Source organism: Martes martes (assembly GCF_963455335.1).
Source record: "Martes martes genome assembly, chromosome: 10".
NCBI lineage: Eukaryota > Metazoa > Chordata > Mammalia > Carnivora > Mustelidae > Martes > Martes martes.
The window spans coordinates 70,473,854-70,496,544 of record NC_137898.1 but is presented as its reverse complement, the minus strand read 5'-3'; the positions used below and the strand labels follow the sequence as shown (position 1 = coordinate 70,496,544).

At 37.0% G+C, this 22,691-nt stretch overlaps 1 protein-coding gene across 1 annotated transcript; it reads right to left on the bottom strand.

Moving 5' to 3' along the window:
- Window positions 1–1,831: 1,831 nt before the first annotated feature.
- Window positions 1,832–8,068, bottom strand: TMEM126B (transmembrane protein 126B). Its single transcript, XM_080817647.1, is given in 6 exon segments — window positions 1,832–1,995; window positions 1,997–2,152; window positions 2,610–2,721; window positions 3,781–3,974; window positions 4,984–5,105; window positions 7,959–8,068. Coding segments are annotated over 6 exon segments (690 nt in total). The 5' UTR covers window positions 8,040–8,068; the 3' UTR covers window positions 1,832–1,970.
- Window positions 8,069–22,691: the final 14,623 nt, after the last annotated feature.

Below are 22,691 nucleotides of genomic sequence, written 5' to 3'. Positions count from 1 at the left end.
ATAGAGCTTCTGCAAATCAAATGTGCCAAAGACATGAACAGAAAACTCAAAAAGGAAGACTATTTTTATTTAAAAATGAATCTTAACTAGATTTTTATTTTTTAATTTTTAGTTTTTGCCTTGTGATTGGTAATCTTTAAAAAGATTGATGTGGCTGAGCCCAGGGAACAACAGTGAAGATGTGAGGGGCATGAGGGACGGTAAGAAGGTAGTAGAATTGATGGACTATAGGTTCTGGTGGGGTCAAAGTAATGCTAGAGTTGTGGAAAGTGAATGAACAGGAAGAACAGGTGGTAGTGATCAGAAAATGAGATTTTAACATTGAGAATGTAGAGAATTTGGACTTAATGATAATGACTAAGGCTATAGCAACATAGTCCAATAAAAATATATAAATCATATATGAAATATTTTAATGAGATATTTAAATTTTTTACATAGTTCTTCAAAACTTGTGTATTTTACACTTACATCTTAACTTAAACTAGTCACATTTCAAATGCTCAGTTGCCACAAGTGGTCTAGTGACTATTATATTGGATGGCGCAGTTCTAGAGTATGACCATGGGTTAAGTGGTTGGGTAGAGAGACCAGGGTGTTAGAAAGATTACCTATATGAATACTGGAATCACTAAGAATGTTACTCAGGCACTAAAAAAAAACATGTTAGACCTATACATAATGAGTTGGAAATACCTCCAAGACACTGAAGTGAAAATTAATTTTCAGTATACAAAAGAGTACTGCAAGGAGAGGCATGCTAACTTGAGAGTAGTGCCCTCTGGAGAATGGGGTAGAAATAGGATGTGGGAGTGAAGGGGGACTTTGAAATCTTGCTCTATATATTTCTGGGTCAATCGAGTATATTACATTGATATGGTATTCATGTATCATCTTTGTATTAGAATTTTTTTTAAAGAGTTGAAATATGAATACCATTGATCCAGTTATTGGTTTGACTTAGTTCCCCTTAGTCATTTGCCCTTTCCTCAGTTTTGTGAATTATTCTGAGAACACAAAGTTGGACACCTAACTAGCTAGTTTTATTTTTTTCATTAGCACTAAGGTATATCCCACTTTGTTATCTATGATGTCATAAAGCACCCTGGTAAGACTTTCATTTTGCTTTGTGTTGTTTGGGGTCTCAGATGACTGAATCTTATCTCAAGTTATACATGGTTAAGACAAGGAGAATGAACTGTGGGGCTCCATCCTGTGCCTTATTCATCAGACAGTGCTCATTTCCTGAACTAAGATAAAGGAATGTTCTCAAAGACTTAAAGTGCTGTAATCTCTTTCCTTAAATTTTGAGCTTCTTGAGGGTAGGGACTGAATCTTTGGACCCCTGGTATCTATAATAATGGACAGCATAACAGGCACCCAATAAAAGTTCCTTTAACAGCACATTTGTTAATGATAAGAGGCTAGAAAGTATACAGAATAAGAGTGCAGGAGAGAGGAATGGGCTGTATGCTAATTTCTATGTGTTGCTTTCTTACGAACTGTCAACTACTCCTTCAAAATATAGGTCAAATGTCACTTTCTTCCCTTAGTTGTTAAAAGCCATATCCTCTATGTGCCCACAGAATTATTTGTGTACTTCTCAAACGTTCTCTTGCTATGTGTTCACATTTTAAATTTCTCTTCTAATTATGAGTTCCTTCTGGGTTAAGGACCATTCCTTATTACATGTTACATAGTACCTGAGATATAAGGTACTTAAATGTCTCATGAATATATAAATGTATAGAGCAGACCTTGATGTCTCAAACCCATTTCCACACACAATAAAGAAAGATGAAACTTACATTTAAATACTGAATTACTGAATATTTATTGAGTACCGCTGTATACCAGGCAAAGGAACAGAAACAAATTGTCCAGAGTTACTTTTAACTGCTTCAGCAATGCCTGAGTCCTCATCATAAAAAAACCCCATTGTGCTGATTTAGTATCCATTAACTCTTTGATTAATCTTCATGTACAGTTTTCTCGTCTACTTTCAAATCTTGCATAATGCTGTAGACCATTAAATATTCCAAAGGCCGTCTCTAAGACTAGAGGAATCATCATTGCTTTTATCTCTGTCTGACAAAGCAGCAGCCAGTAAAGTAAAACCCTTCCTTTTGGTGGCAAGGGAACAGTATGATACCTAAAAAGGAAAAATAATCAAGAACTTCTTTTGGATGTATTTTCTATGAAAAGTTCATTGATTTCCCCCAAATGGATAATTTCTATTCTACGGTCTTTCATATACATAGCAAAAAGGTTTAAAGCCAGCTATTTGAAGTACCAAACTACATCATAATTAAAGCGTGTCACTGGCAGCTAAAGAATAAGAAAAGTTTATGTACATTTAAAAAAAACAAAAATGGGGGTGCCTGGGTGGCTCAGTCGTTAAGCATCTGCCTTCTCCTCAGGTCATAATCCCAGGATCCTGGGATCAAGCCCCACATCAGGCTCCCTGCTCCACAGGAGCCTGCTTGTCACTCTCCCACTTCCCCTGCTTGTGTTCCCTCTCTCGCTTTGTCTCTCTCTGTCAAATAAATAAATAAAATCTTTAAAAAAAAATGGAGGAAGGAAGGAAGAAAAGGAACAAACAGACTTACTTGACTGCAAGGCGTCCATTTTTAGAGAAAGCCAAACCACAGGGATATAAAACACCACAGATTATGCTAATCAGTGAACTTCTCAGAACACAATTTTCCTGGCTTATATTGCCTGGAAAACAAAAGTAAATTTGGTTTCCTTTTAAAAATCAGGATAAGAGTTATTAAGACAGTCTTGTATCCTTACAGAGTAGTTACCTGTACTGTCCTCAATCATAGTGAAACAACAGAAAGAATATTAGAAATTCAGTCTAAGGCACATGATAGACTAAATGCACCATGTTTAAAAAATGCTTTTATTATACTTAATATAAGGGGAGTTATCTCTTATATACATAATTATTGCAGAAAGCAATTTCATAAGGAAAATACTAAACAAATAGACCCGGACACCTGGATTCTAGGTTAATACATTTTTATTGCTATGTGTCAGGCATGTATTAGTGATATAATGTTGCAAAAAAGAGACCCTTTAAGTGAGTCCACGAGGAAAGGACTAAGACAAATATTTAAATACATAATTTTTAATTATGCATAATGCTTTGAACGTAAAATGAACAGAAAATTTATCTAGAAACCTAACCTACCCTGAGGGAATCAGAGATTTCCCTGGGAAAGAGATACTGCAGGGACCTGTTAAATAGGATTCAGAGGTTCCATCAATGACTAGTTATGAAACTTAAGGTAAAAGGAGGAGGCAGGAAATAACATTAGAAGCCCACAGTAGGCTAGCTACCTCATTAGGCATTTAACATACAGTATTTTAATCATCACAACAGTCCTGGGAGGTAGGTATTGGTAGTCCTAATTTATAGAACGGAGTCTCAGATATTCAATGACTTGCGCATTGCCACAAAACTTAAGTGGGGGGAAGCAGAATCTGAAATCATGTGTGCAGTATGCCAAAACTTGCTTTTTCCCCAGTATGTTGTTTCTTAGCATACATGAACATGTCTTACCTTTGGCTGTGTATCTGTAAAGAGGACATGATACTACTTGCCCTGCCTAATCAGGAGGACTGTGGTGGGGATGAACTAGGATAATGTATGTGAAGGTACTTTTTAAGTGGCAAAGCAATATACAAGCATTAGTGATTATTATCAGCAGTATATGGTAATGTGTAATTTTACTTAAACATAAACACATTATATATTAATGAATTTAAATTTACCCAAATACAAAGCATCCGTTACAAGGAGCTTATAAGTGACTACAGTAGACAAAAATGGAAGTGTAGTCAGTGATGCATATGTCTTCAGAGCATCATGTTTAACCTTGAAGCAATGTCTGAAAATGAAGTTGGCCATTATTCCAGAGAAACTAGCTGCTGTTCCAAGGAATGCTGTGCCATATATATTTAAAGTCCTAATAGGAAAAACAAAGAGAAAAATTACGTTCAACATAATATTCTCTTAATGGAGATAGCCTTTCCTGGGTAGTGATTTATTATTATGTATTACTCAACATCGAATATTTCTGCAACACTTACTATGCAAAAGACATCTTCTATGTTTTGAGGATGGGGCAGTGAATAAAGAAAAAAAATCCCATCTCTCATGGAATTTGCATTCTAATGAGAGGATAGAAGCCTCTTTCTGAAATCACTTAGAGTGGTTCTAAAATAGAACTCTTTTAAGAGATAAAATTTTGGCCACAAATAAAAATGAATATGTTCCAATATAGCCAAATTTATGAGATACCTAAGAATACCGCTTTTGCTACTAAAAGAATTAATTTGGTTAAGTCAAAGTTGTTTACATTTGGTAAGGCCCTCTAGCAAATAACTATTTCTTAATTAGTGCAAATATATTTCAAATAATTTGTCTAGGATATGCAAAGAGATTTGACACATCTAATTTTACTAGATTCTGACTCATACCTAAATTCAAAATGTCTGAGGGCTAAGATTAATGCCCTTTTATTTTATTCTTGAGCTCTGTTAATCTAAGTTGAAATGGTAATATGAAACTATATGTACATCATGGAATCTGGATTTCCTTTTTGAATTCAGCACTGCGCTGAGTTAATCAATTCTAAACTGAATGTAATTCCAATTAAATATCAATTAAATATAAATAGCTCCCAAAATGGTGTTCTCCTAATTGCTTTTAATTTAAAAATGTTTACTGTATAAATAACATTTCAACAATAGTTTTGGACATTTTCTTTTTTAAGAAGCAAAAGAAATTATCCACAGTCCCAATATTCCAACAAACTACTATTTTCATCTGTGTATTTTTTCCCTCAAGTTTTTTCACAAATTCTTTATAACCAACTCAATAAAGTTAATAGGATCTTAGATACTCAGAAACAATGGCAATACAGAAGATGTGCAAATAAAGTTAGAGACTTTCAATCTGGGTGTGTCTCTTACTTTTCTTTTCTAAGATACTCAATTTTGTTTTCTATGATTTCGATGATCATTGGTCTTCTGAGTTTTGCATCTTCCAGAGAAAGACTGGGCTGACCATGTGTGTATGTTGCCATTCTGATGTCCTGGAAAACAGAAAATTTCAGAACCATAATAGCTAATGATATTAATAATAAATCTTATAAATTTTAGATCCAGATTAAAAACGATTTAGATCCTAGTAAAATTGTCATCTGCTTTCACATACTTTGTCAATGATTCAATCAATATTTAGTAGTCCTTATTATCTGCTAGATAATGACTTTTTGTGAAATTGGAAGAATACTGATCATCTCTATTTTTACACTTTTATAAATGAGAAAAATAAGGTTCAGAAAGGTTGATTTGCCTTAGGACCTAATGTAGAAGGATAACTTACTGAGATACTTAATTTGTGTTGTTCTTACAGTTTTCCCCAAAGGTAGACAAGCTTTGTATTCTTGCTCTAGCTTTTTCAGAGCTAGAAAGAAACAACAGCACTTGTTAAGAACTGTCTCATGAAAGCCTGAGCTCATTTTGGAGAGTATGTTGAGTTTCCTGGAGAAGGAGGAGAGCAGGGATTGCCTCGCCTAGTGAGAGAGAACATTAGAGAGAGGGACACTTTTCCAGGCTAGGAAGAGGTAATGCTTATGGATACCCTGGATTACAAAAATTATATATCCAGCTCCCTAGGAGCACTTGCGGCAGAAGCACAGCCTTTGCTGGAAACTGTATGTGGTATACCAGGGAGCCTGGACCCATGGCACTGGACTCCAGTGTGGGAAGGTTCCTATGTCCCAAGTGTGATGTCTGAATAGACAGTTGCCAATGTCAAGGGACCACGACAGTTTATACAGCAGCATCTTAAAAGAAAGTAAAAAACAGTGATAAAGAAAACAAAACAAAATTGGTTCTTAAAAAAGGATCCTTTCTGAATCTTTTGCTCTGGGTAAGACCCTTGCGTCTCTGTGAAAACTCTTAACAATAACATTTGTTAAATCTTTTGCCATGCTAGCATGATGGGAGTCCAGATTAGCCAACAAATAGATTAGAAAAATTATGGCCCTTCACAGTTTATACTGACCTCCACTTTAACATTTATAATAAGGGCATAGACTAGATCTCAAATTTCAAGAGTCCTGGGCAAAAGAATTAGAGTGGAATAAGCATAATGAACTCAGAAGATAATAAATCAGTGATTCTCAACCTTTAGTTTGCACCAGAATCACACGCGGGGTTTATTTGAAATGCAGTTTTGTGAGCTCCCTCCTGATATCTGGATTCAATAGGAGTAGGATGAAGTCTAGAAATCTGCATTTTAATAAACCAAGTGATTCTGACACTGGTAATTAGTGGACACACGCTGTAATTGCTGAACATCACCATAATACTCATTTGTTGAATAAGTGATACGTACCAATCTTAACCCTAGCTAATGAAAGGTTAATCATCCGTGGCATCAACATTCTGAAGGTATGGGCTCCTTTAACTTTCATACATTATTACAAAATGAGTAATAATGGCCAAGTTTCTTGCCCTGCATCATTGTAGAAATGGACTCTGGCCAGTACTATTTTTTTCTTTAAAATATCTGAGGGGACAGGTAAAAAATGATAAATTACAACTTCTTATGGATTAGATTTAATCTTCTGGCTCTTTTGGACATCTAAATGGAAAATGGAAGATATAGTAGTATCTAAGGGAGACTCTATATCTAATATACTATGAAGGCAGATATCAGTAACATGTAATTTATCATATGTTTATTTAAAATAAATGTTTATTTTGCTGTCATCCAATTCCTTTAAGTCCCTTATTTCCCACAAAGAAAACTCTAAGGCAATGCCTTGTACCAACCTTCTACCTGTCTACACTATCAATATAGAGGGAACCCAGACACCCAGTATTATGATTCTAAAACACTGAAACAGGACAAATGCTTACTGAGTGCAAACATTAATCTTGCACCTAGTCTTTGGAAGGCACTGTTACTAAAGCAGAGAAAGAGACTAGTAATTTTTTGATAGACTTTTAAACAAGTACTGAAATGTAAAGACTTTGTGATAACTTTTTTAAATTTTAATTTTTTTCAAAATTTTTATTTAAATTCCAGTTAGTTAACACAGAGTCTAATATTGATTTCAGAAGAATTTAGTGATCCATCACTTACATTTAACATCCTATGCTCATCATAAGAAGTGCCCTCTTTAATACTCATTACTTATTTAGCCCATCTCCCACCCACCTCGCTCCATCAACTATAACAAGCATTTTATCTAAAAATTGACTTGTCCAAGGCCACTCAACTGGTCACCACGATTATCCCAGTAAGAGTGTATGTATTCAAGTTTATAGTCTGCAAAGTAGTTTTGTACTGCTTTTATGTGTATTATTTTACCTGGCTTTTCAGAATTTTATTTAATATCCATCATTTACATAGCACCTGGTATCTGAAAGACCTAAGGATAATTAAGATGCAGTTGTGTCCTCTGGAATCCATAACCTGACCAAGGTCAGGACAAAAAGGTAGGTAATTTAAAGGCAGAATTAGTGTGCCATAAAAATGAAACCAAACAAACAAAAAAACATGAGAAAAGCCTTAACCTAGCCAGAAGTGTGGGAAGGTTTCCCAGAGTAGTGACGTTTAAAGGAATATCTGAAAGAGAAGAGTTTGGTAGGGGTGGGGTAAGAGGTGGAAGAAGCTATACGGAAGTATTTCAAGTTGAAAGCCAGCGAAAGGCCTGGAAGCAAGAGAAAAGAAACTGTAAGCAATCGGGACTAGACTTTAGGTCTCCTATTTTCTCTCCGCCTCCTTCCATAACAACTGGGGGCTTCACTGCGTCCCGCATGAGCTTGGAGGCTGTTCTCTTTAGGTTTTAAAATTCCATCATTTCAGGAGAGCCCGTTAATATACTGAGGCTGCAGAAATCACGACTCATACGCCCCGGGTTTCCGCCTACCTTGGGCGCTTCCCCGGCTCTCATCGGCACCACACCTGCATCCTTCAGGTCAGCCCCAGCCTCACGCCCGAGCGCCGCCATTTTGGTGGCTCACATGACTAGCGGTGGGCGGGGACCCAGAACGCCCGGAGCGGGAAGTGGTGCCAGCTCACGCCTCTAGCCTGCAGCCCCGGCCCTCCCCGGTCCAGTCAAAAGCCGCGCCCTCCATCCCGGCTGTGATTGGGCGTGGCGTCCAGAAATGAGGGCCGCTCATTGGCTTCGAGGAGGTCCAGACGGCCATGGGCCCGCCTTCTTGCCAGCCCTACATTCCCTTACCCTGCTATTTGTTAACCTAGCTCCCTCTCCACTCATGCTGAGGGCGTGCGTGGGGCGGTCCGAGCGCAGGGATGTTGCTGCGCGCTTTCCTCTCTTCTGGGCACCTCCGTTAGCTGGGGCCGACCTGCAGGCCCTTTCACTCCTTGAAGGAGTTCTCCCCTTTGGCCTGGTTCGTGTGTTAAGGCTTCGGCTTCCCGGGCACCGCCTCCCTTGAGCCCCCAACCGGCCGCCAGAGCAGCCCCGACTACCTCCTCCCCCCCGCAGCGGTCTGACTCCTCTCCCAGTCTCTTCCCTCGTATTCCATCCTTTCACCCCGCTTGGAAAGGGACCAGAGAGAAAATTCCCCCCACTTCCCAAGAAGAGCTCTTTGCCAGCCGATATTTCGAGGTGGGGGCGCTGCGAGGAGGCCTGGCGCCCTTTTGTGCACGTTCAGTGCCCAGCAGTACCTCCCAGACCAGCAACCCCCGACCCTCCAGTCTCCATGTCTTAGAGAAGCCAAATTTGAGAGTTATATAATTTCTAGTGCTGCTGTTTCTCCTGCCTGAGGAAACACTTCATCGCGTGGAGGGTGCAGGACATTTCTGTTTACTTCTATATAAGAACGGGGTGTGGGCAGGGGTGGCCAGCGGTAGCAAAGAGATTTCTTGTCTTTTCTGCAAAAGGAAGGTGGGTAGTTTGGAGAGAGATTGAGAGAAAAGGGTGGATGTGGAAGCCAAGCAGCAGAACTCTCATTTAGGAAATCGCGAACCGTTTGCACAGCTTGTGCTCACATGCCTAATACTACTACATCGTCTCAGAAAACACCTTTGGGGGAAGGTTTGACTTCTCTTGAACAGTCTCGGTGTTTTTCCTCGCCGGCTAGGGAGCTGCTTGGATGCGAAGAGATGGCATGATGTGAATGACTCCAGTGTGAAGAAATCTGCTTCGCCAACTCATCCTGCATCAAGTGCCCATTGAGTAGCACTGTCACTTTAATGTCTCCATGCCAAGGGATTGCTTTCCTTCTTTTCAATCCTCTCGGTTAATACATGGGAGGATCAGAATCAGAGGGGCATTAAGGATTAAGCCCGAGGGGCTTGGAGAGCACAGAAGAAAAAAATGAAAGTGACAACAAGCTGGATCCTGTCTTACTGAGGGGGTGAGATCTGGAACTTCTGGTCCAGTAAATAAAAAGGGGCCTTTCAGTCAGTCTGTGTTCTGCCCCAGAAAACTGTTCAAACTCACCCACCTTTCTAGAGACCAGAGGCAAAAAGGTTTTTAAGAGTGTTTTTTTGGGGGGGGGAGGGGGTTACATTTTTCTCTAAAGCATTGAGGATCTTTATCATCAACCGGTTCATCTTTGAATTTGATCATGTACGGAGTAATGAGACAGCTGTGTAAATCTGGTTTGTGCCTTAATTGAGTTAGTCATTGAATTCCAAAAATGTTGATGTCTGAAGAGGAGTTTTAATAACATTTTCTATGCTTACAATAATTTTCTCAGTTTTTTTTAACAATAAATATTTTATAAAAATTGAAAAACTCAAGGTTATTTTTCTCTGAACTCTGTGAGCAGTGTCAAAAGTTTAATTGTGGAAAAAAAACACATAATTTTTTTCTCTATCTGGAAGAGAAGACAGCCTGGATTTCAAAATTGATCAGTGAAGTGGTTTGCAACAGTTACCTGGCTCTTGGCCTCAGTTCAGCTGAATCAAGTTGAGACCTGAAAAGAGATCTTGGATCCTGTGGCAGTGCAAAGACCCAAGAATGCCAGTCAAGAAGAAAGGTGGGCTATGAGGCTTCCTATATAATATATGTTTCCCCCTTTTCTTGGTTCTGGTGTTTGCTATTTAAACTGTATTCCATTTGAGAGTAAAATTTTGCTTGGGTTTTGGGAAATATTTATTGTAAAACTGTCTTTTCTGTGGTACTCTTTCAGTAATATTTTGCTAAAGTATAATGAAGTAAGACTATATGGTGTTTAATAATAGATATTGTGATTTCATAACTCAGGTTGTCTAAATTACTGTTTATAATCAGCATAGATTTGATACCATAGATTTGAGCTTTTGTTTAGCTTGTTTTCTTAGCTTGTCAAAGGATACTTTTGAACAGACTTTAAAAATGAAACTTGTACAGTGGAGCTCTTCCTCATGGACTTAATATTTACTTATTTAAAGGTTTTGTTTATTTATTTGAGATAGTGAGAAGAGAGCATGAGCGAGGGCGGTGGGGCAGAGGGAGAGGGAGAAGCCGACTCCCTGCTGAGCAAGGAGCCCAACGACATCGGGCCTGATCCCAGAACCCTAGAATCAGGACCTGAGCCAAAGGCAGACACCTAACTGACTGAGATGCTCAGGCACCCTGAACTTAATATTTATCAAGTGAATCACATAGTTGTAAAAGATAACAAAGTTGTACTGAACACAGTTGCAGATTTGCTAATCATTTGATTAGAAATAAATTTCATATTTGGGTTTGCTCTGGGGTAAATATTCACTTTTGTGATAAAGCACAACTGGTAAGCTGCCGTGCTTTTCCAAATATATGCATTCATCTAATAACACCATTGGCGAGTTTCCCAAGTCAGGTAAACCCCCAATTCCCTCTTCTCTCCCCAGAATTGATCAAGATCCAGTGGCTTTCTAAAGTATAGTTTGTTACGGGTTGGACCATGGAATTCACGTTAACCTAGAACTATCCCAGGTTAACTTTGGGATCCTAAAGCAACCAGTTTTTTTTTCTTGTTTCTGTTTTTTTTTTTTTCCCCCCGACATGGTGTGGAAAATCAGACCAACTATAAAGACTTTTCTCAAGAGTTTTGAATGAAAATTTTTTCAGTTATATGAGTTTGCTACAAACTGAAACTAAAGTTCAGGGTAAATGTTTAAGGGCAACCTGGCTCTGCATGATGTTTACTCCTTCTACCTGTGGATTTGGAAGGTGCATTGAGGAAACTTATTATCAGTGAGATGCTTTACCCAACAGGTATCTGTAGAGATGGACAGTGATATATATAAAACCTCAGAAACACCTAGAAACGTTGCTTTGTACATTGGATTTGAGACTGGGATTGTTTCCTTCTGCTCTCTCCTGTAATATCACTGAGATAAATAAACTCTCTATCAGATTTTGGAGCCATACCTGTCTAGACCTGACACAGGTGGTTTATCTGGATCAAGAATGGTTTTGGCAATATAGCCAATAAATGGCATGGCTCTTAGACTTACTCACCATGTGTTTTTATTCTCTCTACTCCTTATTGTTCTCTGGATGTTGTCCCTTCTGGAACACCTTATTTTAGATTAATAATTGAATTTAAACACATTGTGTATGTGTGTATATAGCAGGGAGAGAGGACGAGGAGGAGAGAGAAAGGAGAGAGGCGGGGAGAGAATTGGAAAAAAAGTTATCTGGGAAGGAGGTGGAGGATGAGCAATTGATGTTCTAGGTATCACTTAACTAAGCAGGTGTCTTTTTTTTAATGAGGTCTTTAAAAATATTATTGAAGTAAAATTGATAACACGATGTTACATTAGTTTCAGGTTCACAACATAGTGACAAGTCTATACATTATGCTATATTCACAAGTGTGGCTACTACCAGTCACCATACAAAGCTATTATAATACCATTGACTATATTCCCTGTGCTGTACCTTTTTTCCTTGTGACTTCCTCATTCCATAGCTGGAAGCCTGTACCTCCTACTCCCCATTTACCTATTTTGTCCATTGTCCGTACCCCCTACCCGTCTGGCAACCATCAGTTTGTTCTCTGTATTTATGGGTCTGTTTCTGTTTTTTGTTTGCTTATTCAATTGTTTTGTTTTTAAGATTCCACGTATTAGTGAAATCATACGGTATTTGTCTTTTTCTCTGACTTATTCACTTAGCATAGTACTCTCTAAATCCATTCATGTTGTCACAGATGGCAAGATTTCATTCTTTTTATGGCTGCATAGTATTCTAGTTTGTGCGTGTGTGTGTGTGTGTGTGTGTGTGTGTGTATGTGTATACTATATCTTCTCCATCCATTCATGTACTGATGAATACTTGGGTTGCTTCCATATCTTGGGTATTGTAAATAATGCTGCAGTAAGCATAGGAGTGCATATATCTTCTTGAATTAGTGTTTTTGTTTTCTTTGCGTACACACCCAGTAGTGGAATTCCTGGATCATATAGTATTTCTATTTTTAATATTTTGAGGAACCTCCATAATGTTTTCCATAGTGACTGCACCTGTTCCTACCAACAGTAAGCAGGTTGATCTTAAGGTTTCTAACCCCAATAGGCTGAGTTTCTTAAAACATTCCTACCCTTGAAGGATGTTTTAAAAATTGCAGTGACATAATTGAAAATTATACATTATGAGAAATAATTTAATGTTTATTTCCTTCCGTATTTCTTCCTTCTTTCCCCTTTTCCCCCTCCCTCTTGCTTCCTCCATCTTGTCCTTCCTTCTTTAATAATGGATTGATGGTAATGGTCAACTTTTTTAAGGAATCAACAAGTTCTAATTAGCAAGGCAAGTATATATTTGGATTATGATAAAATCTATGCATTATGTAATTTGTGAACTGATCTACTTAGAAAAACAATTTATGTTGTTTTTTTATCTTTTAAAACTACTTAGCATCAAGAAATATATTTTTGAATCTTATAGTAAACTAGCCAAATAAATGATGACATATGCATTGTATTTTTAATTGGCTAAACTTACTATTTCTATTACATATAAAATATAAGTAAAACAAAAATTTTGAAGTATAACCTAGATTTTTTCTTCAGAGATTAGTGTCTTTTGTAATCTTGAATCATTTTTCTTTCTTCATTGTTACATGGGGTAGATATGATGAAAGAACTAAATTAAATGTAATTTTAACAGTAGCTATCCATTTGAACCAAGTGTTTATTCATTACTGAATATATTCTTATTGAAACAGAAATTTTCATAAGGTGTTCATTTGGTATTTATTTTACATGTTACTGTAAAAGTAGAGAGGAGACTGGTCTGGGTAGCAACATACAACCGTGGTGGGAAATGAGAATGGGTGTGACATCTTACTAAGTCCATTTTTAGGTTCTTTCCTTGAACTAGGTGTTAGATAAGCTGAAGCCCTCATATTCACTGCTTTTTTGGTTTAAGACATTATTTCCTATCTCTCCTACTCCATTCTCCATGTTTTTATAGATTTCAGGTTTTTGTTGTTTTTTTTTTAAGATTCTTCATTTCTTCATGAGAGATTTTTTCCCCCAACAGTTGCTTTTCATTCAGGATTCTCTTATCTATTGTAAAATCTTGATTTGCTCCCACCTGAACCTTTAGGACATCTTTGACCTATCTGTGAGAATTCAGGGCCAATCCAAGATATATTGTATTAGCATTGTCTCACGTGATGCAGGATCATGGAGTATCAGATGGGGCTAATTTGACAAGACTTGTTGAATTGCTCCAATCTGATTTCATGTTGGATTAATATAAGAAATAAAAGTTAATGATAGATGAGTCCCTCTCGATGTTTTCAGTGGGAAATTGCTATTTTAATGATAAAATACAATTCAACAGCATTTTCTTAGTATATTGCAGTTTTTTTCTCTGTAATATCATTAAATGTGGGTAAGAAATCTTACTTTTAATACATCGAGGTTGATGTTCACTTCATTTCTGTGTTTAAAAACCTGTCTTATTAACTATCCTCTAGCTTCTTTTAAAGTCATATAGAAGTCTAGCTGATGTTTTTAATTTATATAACACTTTATTTCCTTTAAATTCTTTTTTATAGCTATTTTCAGTAATATAATAGAGTATGTATAAGCTTATTTTTATCAAGTACCTAAAGTTAAATACTATCATTTTCATAATCATATGTTTTGACATTGTTCTTTTTAAAGGAAGCCAAAGAGTGTTGTGTAATTAGAATTCTAGGACTTGATATTGCCATATATCTCATGGGAATCCTTGAAATTGAGATTATTGTTTACTTAGTTCACAGTCTTTCCTTTTGGTTGACCATACTTTTTAAAAAGTGACAGTTTTTCCTTCTTTTTTTCTTCCTCTCTTAAAACTCTCTTGTTCACTCCTTCCTCATTCGAAGTTTTCTTCTTTCATTATCTGTTTCTTGTACTTTGTGGCTTAATTTATTTTTTATAGTATTTTAGTAATTTATATTTACCTTTTGTTATCTGGATACATTCTCTTCACAGATCTAGCTGTACTTAAATTCCTAGAATATTTTTTTTTTTCAGTTTCTTTAAAGGGGAAAATGTGTGCCTGAATGACTGTACCTGAGTGGCTATTTTATTTCTTTTGAATCATATATTTTACTAAATTTGAACTTTCATATTTGCCATACCAGTATTACCTCTAGACACTTTTTCCATTTCACAAAACTTTGTGTTTTTTTCCAGCCAATAAAACTCAAAAGAGTTAAAAACTGAATCTTCCCAGAGAGGCATAGGAAAAATAGTTTTCAAAATTTCTAATTTCTGTAAGTTAAAGTAAAATAGATAATTTACTAAGGATTTTGTTAGATTTAAAAATCCCTCAAAAGGGTCATATTGACCTTGGTTATGAGAGTTATTGGAAACCATGACACCACAGACTCTTGATGTTGGAAAATACTCATCAGTCCAGGATGCATAAAGAGATAGCAGTCTGGAGGGAGAAACAGCAGAATACGTTTTGTATTCCATGACTGATTAAGAGTATACCATGAAGCAAACAATAGACATGGTATTAAAATTATCTGTTAATTGAATTTATTTTACAAATTTATTTTACAAATCTTATGTTTTGGGAAAGTATGAAAATGATATGCTAATGACTTGATACCACAAAATATTTGAACTGTTAGGTTTTTGGGAAACTGCCTGAGTGTTTTATATATTGTAGAATATTTTCTCTCTCCTTTAGGCCTATCCTTGGTTACTTCTTGAATAGAAGAGTCTAGTCAGTGGGAAGATGTACACAAGATACTGGATTTTTAAAACGTGGAATTAAGGCTTTTACTTCAGGCATGCCTTTGATCAGCCAATCAATCAATTGCTCATTTATTTTATTTTTTCAGTGTTCCAAGATTCATTGTTTATGCAATTGTTCACTCTTTTATAACAATATATTCACTAAACTACAAGAATGTCCTTTATTCTTTTTTTAAAAATTTATTTATTTATTTATTTATTTATTTATTTATTTGATGGACAGAGATCACAAGTAGGCATAGAGGCAGGCAGAGAGAGAGGAAGGGAAGCAGGCTCCCCGCTGAGTAGAGAGCCCGATGCGGGGCTTAATCCCAGGACCCCGGGATTATGACCTGAGCCAAAGGCAGGGGCTTTAATCCACTGAGCCACCCAGGCGCCCCCTTTCTTCTTAATTATACACTTTCATTATATGCTTGTATTAAAATTTACTGTATAATCGGGGCGCCTGGGTGGCTCAGTGGGTTGAAGCCTCTGCCTTCGGCTCAGGTCGTGATCTCAGGGTCCTGGGATCGAGCCCCACATCGGGCTCTCTGCTCAGCGGGGAGCCTGCTTCCTCCTCTCTCTCTCTGCCTGCTTCTCTGCTTACTTGTGATCTCCATCTGTCAAATAAATAAATAAAATCTTAAAAAAATTACTGTATAATCATTTGAGTGATTATAAAATATTTTTTACTATGAGCATAAGATGTATAAAGTCTTTTTTTTTTTTTTTTTTTTAACTGGGGGAGGAGGACCTCTTCTCCAGCTAGAATTCCTGCTCAGGAATTTGTATCCGTCAAGGCACGAGGGCTCTGTATCCTCAATGTAGGTTGCTTTGTCAGCAAAGGGTCATGAGTTTTACCTTGGTCTCTTCTGTCTAGTCAGTCATCCTGAATTCCAAGTAGTAAGCTTTCTGCATAGGTTCAGTTTTTAATAAGTTTCTCAAAGCTATTTCAAGAATTATGGCCAAATCACCTATATTATGAAACAGTTCTCCTGACCTGATTTGTTTTAGAATTTAAGACCAAGAGGAATGATGTACTATAAAGTAGAAAGTCCTATGAAAATGAATTAAGTTAAAACTTTCAAAGATTATGGGTAAGTATGGCAAGATTATGTATCCTATTTCTTCTGATGAAGTTATTTTACTAGCCAGTGAGGCCCTAACTCTGTTAGATAAGATTTTGAAGTTTCTGTAGGGGGCCTATCATTTTGGAGAGCTGTGACATCTTTATCATCTACAGTGTGATAAGACTTGTAATAAATCATTATGTTCTGTTCTATTTAAAATCCCTTATAGGTAAGCAACCACAATTCTTTTAAAAGCTAAGTGTGTGGGGTGCCTGGGTGGCTCAGTGGGTTAAGGCCTCTGCCTTCGGCTCAGGTCATGATCTCAGGTTCCTGGGATCGAGCCCCGCATCAGGCTCTCTGCTCAGCAGGGAGCCTGCTTCCTCCTCTCTCTCTCTGCCTGTCAAACAAATAAATAAAATCTTAAAAAAAAAAAAAAGCTAAGTGTGTATGCATTTAAGGCAATAGCTTTTCTTCCATTTTTTATTCTATCATTTATCCACTCACCAAAGATTTATTGAATGCCTGCAGTATACCAGACACCATGCTAGGTGTGTGTTTTCCAGTCAGAAATGATATTTAGTGTATCCTTTATGATGTTTAAAATCATTAAGGAGATAAATGTGGAAACAGGCAGTTTCATTGTTGTGCAGCGAGGTTAACACACTGTCATGTCAAAGAGCACCCAACATCATCTAGAGGAATCAGGACATTCTTTCTGGAGAGGTGACAATTAAGATGAGACACAGAATACCAGTAGAGGTTTACCAGTGTGGGAGATGCTAAGATGCTGTTTCAGATCATTATTTATTTTCTTTGCCTTCAACTTACCATCATGACCTCTATCATCACCATCATCATCATCATCAACAGCAGTGATTGTGAGAAAAAACCTAGACCAGTAGTCAGACTGGCTTCTAGAAGGGACAAGATTAGATAATCATTGAGATGGATTCGTAGTCTATAAGTTCAGTCTTGTAAGGAATATCCATTTTCTGTAGGCTAACTTTATTTTTTAAATTTTCATTTATTTATTAAAAAAGATTTTATTTATTTATTTGAGGGAGAGAGAGTGCGAGAGAGAGCAGGAGGAGAGGGAGAAGCAGACTCCCTGCTGAGCTGGGAGCCTGATGCAGAGCTCCATCCCAGGAGCCCAGGACCACGACCAGAGCTGAAGGCAGATCATCAACAGACCGAGCCACCCAGATGCCTGGTCAACTTTATTTTTGATTCTTGGTCACTGAGTAGCAGACAAAATCTCTCCAATCACTTTTGAGGTTTCCCTACTTTTCTGGGATTGTGGTAGAGTTCCACCCGGAAGGGCAGTATAGTCTGGTCATTGATCATCCTATATATAACAGCTTACCCCTAAGACATGAGTTGTGTCTGGATAGTTCTTTCTGGTCTGGTAGTGATTTGCTACTTCCCAGACATGGGTTTTTTACCCCAGAATTTCTGTATTTCTCTTTACCTAGATGGAATTATGATGCCATTCCTTGCTGGGTTTTCTGCTTTCCATGCAATGGTATAAGGAAGCAGAGCCTAGATCCCTGCTGTCTTGGAAACCAAAGACTTCTCTCTTTCAGCTGAGGAAACCTTTTTCTAGACTGAGGAAGAGCTAAAATATCTCTCTGTGTCTCTCTGTAAATACATGTGAATCTTTCTTTCATCTCTGTAGCAAACCCTTTTATTCTGAGAGTTTAGGCTATAGGAAAGCAAAATGAGAATGATTTAAAAATCATTCTGTTTTTGTCCTGGCACATACCTCCCTTGAGGTAATCAAATACAGGACCAGTTACCTGCTTAGATGAGAAGAAAGAAAATGGGCAAGTTTAGGGAGAGAATAAAATTGATATCTCAAAGTGCCAGTCTCCCACATGCACAAAAGAGTTTACAGGGCTCCTTATGATGATGCCATCAGGTGACCTTTTGAAAATCAAGTAATTCTCCTGAATTTCAGTTTCCTTTTCTAAAAGGGGTTTAATATGTTCCCTACCTCTTAATGTGTGTTATTTCTTTTTTGCATCAAATAAGGTAATGTATCTGAACTTTACTTTTATAAAGTTAGTTAGTGATAGAATTAGGGCCAGAAGCTCATCCAGCATTCTTTTCATTGTATGAGTGTGGTGTTCTTGGAACAAATGAATGGCATCGTAGTGCAGTGGAGAAGAGCCCAGGGATGGAATCCAGTCTTTACCTTTGGCTGGCTAAGTTATCTAAAGCAAGTTAACAGATTGAGCTTCAAATTCCTTACCTTAAAACATAACTGTACTAACAATACTCACCTCTTAGGATTAATGTATTGGCCAAATAAAAACATCTAGTACATGTAAAAGTTGTAAGTAGGAAAGTGCTACAGAAATGCTTATCATCAGAATAATTTTTTTCTTTGGTCCACTGAAAAGGAAAGGTGTGCTCAGAGTCAGTCCCCTTCTGTTAGTGGTCTGGGTCCAGCTTCCTGGTCAGCTTTTGGAGCAAGCCTGCTCAGATATGACAAGGACACATCTGCTTGCAGACAGGAAATGCCATACTATGCTTTTTAAAAATATTTTTTGGTTACACTTCTTAAGGGTATTATCTCTTTCATTGATGCTAAAGTAATTTGTAAACCTTCCTTTATCTACAGAATGGTTATAATCTTTAGATTTGCTCTAAGTCTGGTCAGACATTTTTTCCACTATTCAAATTTGAAGTTTTATCTCTTTTTTCATTTTCTTTTTCTAGTTTGCTACACCTGGAATATTTCAATATTAAGCTGTAGGTGAAATTTGCTCTATTCTTGCTTTCTATTTATTACTACTTAACCTTGCAATTTCCCAGTTTCTCTTTAACAATTCTATAGAACTGAACAATTATAGAATTTAACAATTCTATAAAAAATCTGAAAATACGGCTTATCTGAAAGGTAGTAATAAAAATTTGCCTCTCTGCATAGTATCTTTTTGTTTCAACAGTGGAAATACCATATCAACAGGTGTTTGTTGAAGTATATTGAAACAATTTTTTGAGGGGGAGGGAGTAAAGTATAATTGCCAAAATTACAGAAAGAAGAAATATTATGATCTTTTCCCAGTAAGTTAGGTTTCATTATGGCATAATATTTTAAAATAGGCTTTGGTGCTGGACTAATTAGGATTTGAATCCTGATTTCAGCACTTACTGGTTGTGTAGCCTTGGGCAAGTTACTTCATTTCTCTCAGTTTATATTTCTTCATTTGCAAAATGTATAAAATAGTATTTCTTAGGTGGCACCTGGGTGGCTTTGGTTAAGCGTCTGACCTTTGGTTTGGGCTCAAGTCATGACCTCAGGGTCCTGAGATCCAGCCCCAGGCTTCATGCTCGACAGGGAGTCTGCTTGAGAATTCTCTCTGTCCCTCCCCCTGCTTGCATGCGTACTCTCTCGATAAATACATAAAATCTTAAAAAAAAATTCTTCCGGGGCTTATTACTCTTCCTTGGGTAGAGGGCCAAATTTAACATGGTCTCTATTGACATCAGCTTCTCTCCTCTCATGATACCTGGTACCTCATCATAGCATTCTTATACTCTATTTTAATCTTTTACTTTGTTGAAATTTCCTGTTTAATTACCTTTACTTTCATTCAGAAATCTTTGAGAGTGTAGAATATTGCCTATATTGAGTTTCCAATATGTGGAGCATAGTAAGATACTCACTAAATAGCTGATTGGGGTGCCTGGGTGGCTCAATTGGTTGAGTTATTGCCTTTGGCTCAGGTCATGATCCCAGGGTCCTGAGACAGAGTCCTGCATGGGGCTCTCTGCTTAGCATGGAGTCTGCTCCTCTCTCTGCCTCTGCCCGTCTTGCCTCCTCATGATTTCTCTCTCTCAAATAAAGAAAGTCTTTAAAAAAATAAAAAAATAAATAGCTGATTAATGAAAGAACTTATTATTTTGATCTACCAGACTTCTAAAGGTAAGGCTATTTATGTGTTATAAATACAATTTTTATGTTAATTATACTTGGAAAATTAGTAATTCAACATTTAATGCTAGATTATAAAATTCACCGATACAATTTATGTCTGATTCCAAGTTCCTTTTTTTTCCCCCAATAAAAAATCACTCAACTCTATTTCTGGAGGATTAAGGGTGGTAGTATGGAGAGAAGGCTGTACTTGCAATCAGAGGTTTTAGCATTAAGTTCTAAATCTGTTATTTAGTAGCTCTGTGCTCTTGGTCAAGCTACTATGGATTTCAGTTTCATGTGTAATAGACATGATAGGAGTTCTCAATGGTGAGAATGAGAGAAGATAATGCATGTAGAATTTCTTTTTAAACTGTAAAAAATGTTGTATAAATTTATGTAAAGAAATTTCATTATTCTAACAGCTTTGCTCTCTGAGATTTGTGTATTAAGTTCACCTTTTCTTCTACTATACTTTCATCTTTTTTTTCTTAACACTATATATTCAAAAATAGTTCCATTTTTAAGTTGTTGCAAATAATTTTATGTGTCATCTTTTCCTTGTTTTTTTTCTTTTTTTAAAAATTAAAAAAATTTTTTTTATAAACATATAGTATATTTTTAGCCCCAGGGGTACAGATCTGTGAATCGCCAGGTTTACACACTTCACAGCACTCACCACAGCACCCCCCCAATGTCCATAACCCCACAACCCTCTCCCGACTTTTCCTTGTTTTTAAAAATTCATTTGTTAGCACTATTGCCATTCACTCTTTCAGATTTAAATTACATGTCTCAAATTATTTATAACTTCTGGCAATGCTATTCTTAAACTAAAGAGTTGAACCTTAATTAAGAGGCACATGACTACCCACAATTCCAATTATGTAACAGTCACCATATCCTTTGCATTGCATATTTCCTGCAAAAAAATTTAATAAATTATTTCCCCCTCTCCCCATTTGTTCCTGTGCCTGCCTTCAGGTAATCCAAATTTAGTTTCATTCTTTCAGTAGTTGAGGAGTCGTATGAAAATAGATTTCTTTTAAGAATGAAGAAAATAGGAGATGGGGCACCTGGGTAGCTCAGTCAGTTAAGTGTCTGCTTTCAGTCAGGTGATGATCCCAGAGTCCTGGGATCAAGCCCCATGTCAGGATCCCTGCTCAGCAGGGAGTCTGCTTCTCCCTCTCCTTCCTTCTGCTTTCTCTCTCTCTTACTTTCTCTTTCAAATAAATAAATAAAATCCTAAAAAAAAAGAAAATAGGAGAATTGAGGTCATTACTCCATTATTCCATTGCTCCATTCTCCACTTATAACTGGTTACTTGAATATCAATTAAAATATTAGTGCTGACTTGGATAATTATCTCAACTTTCCACTTTATTCAACTTGCCAATATCTGTCTAGGGATTTTTGTCCTGCACAACAGGATCCTTGTCATCTTATCTTTTTTTTTTTTTTTAATTTTACTTATTTATTTGATGGACAGAGATCACAAGTAGGCATAGAGGCAGGCAGAGAGGGAGGAAGGGAAGCAGGTTCCCTGCTGAGCAGAGAGCCCGATGCGGGGCTCGATCCCAGGACCCCGGGATTATGACCTGAGCTGAAGGCAGGGGTTTTAATCCACTGAGCCACCCAGGCACCCCTCATCTTATCCTTTTTATTTTTTATTTTTTGCTTAATTTTTCATCTGTACAAAGGTATCTAGTTTTATATTACCCTCAGGCTCAAGCTTTGATTAATCAGAAATAAGAATTTAAGTAGAGAGAGATAAAGGGCATAATGGAATTGACACAAGAATATGATCATTACTGATAATCAAAAGAAGCAAGAAGGGCAGCCATAATTCCAGTGCTAGATGCTGGCATGCAAAAGACTAAATCGTCTAAGAGACACTTGACCATATTGACCACTTGTTTTCTTCTTATATTTTAGCATCTTATTTTATGTGTCAGATTTTTCTTATACAGAGATGAGAAGCATAATAAGCTCTGTTGGTTTGGAGAACACCTAGCTGCTCTAATCAATACAATGTCTTCCCTGGGTAGTTAGTAATCAAATATGTATTGAATGAGTTAGTGAAAGTCCTCTTATCTAGCAAATTACATTTATAGATATGATTATGGAAATGCTGTTGATACATTTTTAAGAATTTCCACTCATAAGAATAAAAGACCAGAGTATGTGAATACCTACAAAAGTGGCACAGAAGTGAAAAAGAGCTTAAAAATTATAATTTTTGGGGCCCATGGGTGGCTCAGTGCGTTAAGCGTCTGCCTTTGGCTCAGGTCATGATCCTGGGATTGATCCCCACATTGGGCTCTCTGCTCAGCAGGCTCTCCGCTTCCCCCTCTCTCTCTGACTACCTCTTTGCCTCCTTGTGATCTCTCTCTGTCAAATAAATAAATAAAAAATCTTAAAAAAATTATAATTGTTAAAAAGAGAGAATAAAAAGAAAAAGATGTCTGGTACTTAGTGGATTTTC